The sequence below is a fragment of the Myotis brandtii genome, unplaced genomic scaffold, assembly GCF_000412655.1.
Source record: "Myotis brandtii unplaced genomic scaffold, ASM41265v1 scaffold1718, whole genome shotgun sequence".
In the NCBI taxonomy this organism is placed as follows: domain Eukaryota; kingdom Metazoa; phylum Chordata; class Mammalia; order Chiroptera; family Vespertilionidae; genus Myotis; species Myotis brandtii.
Window position 1 is genome coordinate 77,331 of NW_005356331.1, and position 2,362 is coordinate 79,692.

General features: G+C 59.9%; 2 protein-coding genes across 2 annotated transcripts in view; both read left to right on the top strand.

The window, feature by feature from the left end:
- The window catches only part of LOC102262352 (histone H4), a 135,124-nt gene that overhangs the window by 52,894 nt on the left and 79,868 nt on the right, over nt 1-2,362 (top strand). The gene's annotated exons all lie outside the window — the stretch shown is intronic.
- The window catches only part of HFE (hemochromatosis), a 7,878-nt gene that overhangs the window by 3,262 nt on the left and 2,254 nt on the right, over nt 1-2,362 (top strand). The window contains exons 2-3 of the mRNA XM_014537078.1: nt 68-489; nt 2,009-2,257. Coding sequence (XP_014392564.1) covers nt 68-489; nt 2,009-2,257 — 671 coding nt within the window. The remainder of the gene's footprint in view (nt 1-67; nt 490-2,008; nt 2,258-2,362) is intronic.

The following is a 2,362-nucleotide window of genomic DNA, read 5'->3' on the forward strand; positions in this document are numbered from 1 at the left end:
TGGGGTGCTGGGGGGCAGGAAGGAGATTTGGGGTGCTGGGAGGCAGGAAGGAGATTTGGGATGCTGGGAGGCAGGAAGGAGATTTGGGATGCTGGGGAAGGAAGGGGATTTGGGGTCCCGGGAGGCATGAGGAAGGAAGGAGTTTGCTTCCTGAGGTCCCTGGGTCCTGGGGTGGAGGCGAGAACCGCCTGCTCCTTTGGTTCAGTAACGAATCGGGGGTGTTGCCAGGGCCCCACACGCTGCAGGTGGCCCTGGGCTGCGCGGTGGGGGCGGACAACAGCACCAGTGGCTTCTGGAAATACGGCTACGACGGCGAGGACCACCTCGAGTTCCGCCCCGAGACGCTGAGCTGGAGAGCCGCGGAGCCCGGGGCCTGGGCCACCAAGATGGAGTGGGAAGAGAACGCGATCCGGGCCCGGCAGAACCGGGCCTACCTGGAGAGTGATTTATTTAATATTTTTATTGATTTCAGAGAGGAAGGGAGAGGGAGAGAGAGAAACATCAATGATGAGAATCATTGATCATCTGCCTCCTGCGCGCCTCCTACTGGGGATCCAGCCTGCAACTTGAGCATGTGCCCTGATGGGGAATTGAACCATGACCTCCTGGTTCATAGGTCGATGCTCAACCACTGAGCCACCCGGGGATATTTCCCTCGCTTTTTTAGAGAGAGGAAGGGAGGGAGGAGAGGAGAGAGAGAGAAGAGAGGGATGGATTGGTTGTCTTCTCCTACTGGGGCTGGGATCAAACCTGTAGCCCAGGTCCGTGCCCTGGACTGGAAATCAACCCGCAGCCTTTGGCTCCTGAGCCGCCGCTCTGACCACAGACCCACCCCAGCCGGGCAGGCTCCGCCGACTCCGTGGGACCGTCACTCGGCCATGAGTCCTGGCTGTCATTCCGGGTTCACCTTGCATGTAGCCAGCGATGTGTCTGCTCTCGATTTAACCAAGAACCCTGGGCCTGCGAGCATGTGTGCCCTTTAGGATCAGAAACGTCAAATATCACAGGAAAACCAAAGAAACAAGAAATTACCCGGGGGAGGGGGGGGGGCGAGGAAGCAGCCAGTCAGAGTGGCCGCAGCCTTGAGGCCACATGAAGGTTCTCCAGAGCGTGGCCATGGGCCCTGCCGGCCATTGTCTAATAATTACACATATTGAAAGGAAAGAATACTCGCTGGGTTGAGCCCGGTGAGATTGCCGACAGGCGCATTCAATCATTTTCATGCACGTGAAGGTGGCTTTACCGGATTCAACCTAATAGGCTAACAAGCGGAAGACGGGCCCACGGGTGCGCATCTGACAGGAGGGACAGGACCCCAGGCTGAGGGGCATGACTCCTCCCGGGACACGCCTCGGAGAGCATCTTGGAACATTTTTTTTTTTTTAAATCCTCACCCGAGCCCTAACCAGTTTGGCTCAGTGGATAGAGCCTCGGCCTGCGGACTGAAGGGTCCCAGGTTCGATTCCGGTCAAGGGCACGTACCTTGGTTGCGGGCACATCCCCAGTAGGGGGTGTGTAAGAGGCAGCTGATCGATGTTTCTAACTCTCTATCCCTCTCCCTTCCTCTCTGTAAAAAAATCAATAAAAAATTTAAAAAAAATCCTTACCTGAGGATATTTTTCCATTGATTTTTAGGGAGAGTGGAAGAGAGAGGGAGAGACAGAGAGAAACATTGATGTGAGAGAGACACATTGATGGGTTGCCTCGTACACCCGCCCCAACCAGGGCCGGGGCCTGGGCAACCACAGTATGTGCCCTTGACCAGAATCGAACCCGGGACCCTTTGGTCCGCAGGGCGATGCTCTACCCACTGAGCACACCGGCCAGGGCTTGGCACGTTGGTGGGACACACGTGGGTGTCTGCAGCGGGGCCTGTGCAGGGTGTCCTTCCTCCCACACGGAGCAGAAGGGAAGTGAAAGTCGGGGTGCTCCTGGGGAGGGTGGCGGGATCCCCTCCCCACACGCTCCTTCTTCCCCCCAGTGCCCCCCTCGGTGCGGGTGACGCGCCGTGTGGCCTCGGCAGCGACCACTCTGCGGTGTCAGGCTCTGAGCTTCTACCCCCCCGACGTCACCATGACGTGGCTGAAGGACCGGCAGCCCCTGGACGCCAAGGATGCGGAGCCCAGGGACCTGCTGCCCAACGGGGACGGGACCTACCAGGCCCGGGTGGCCCTGGCCGTGCCCTCCGGGGAGGAGCGGAGATATGCCTGCCAGGTGCAGCACCCCGGCCTGGAGCAACCCCTCGCTGCCGCCTGGGGTACGGACCAGCCCGGGCGAGGACACCCATCGAGAATGGGACAGAGGGTCCACATGGCAGGAGGGGGTGCCCTGGGAGGGGCGGGGTGCCCTGGGCGGGAGGGGG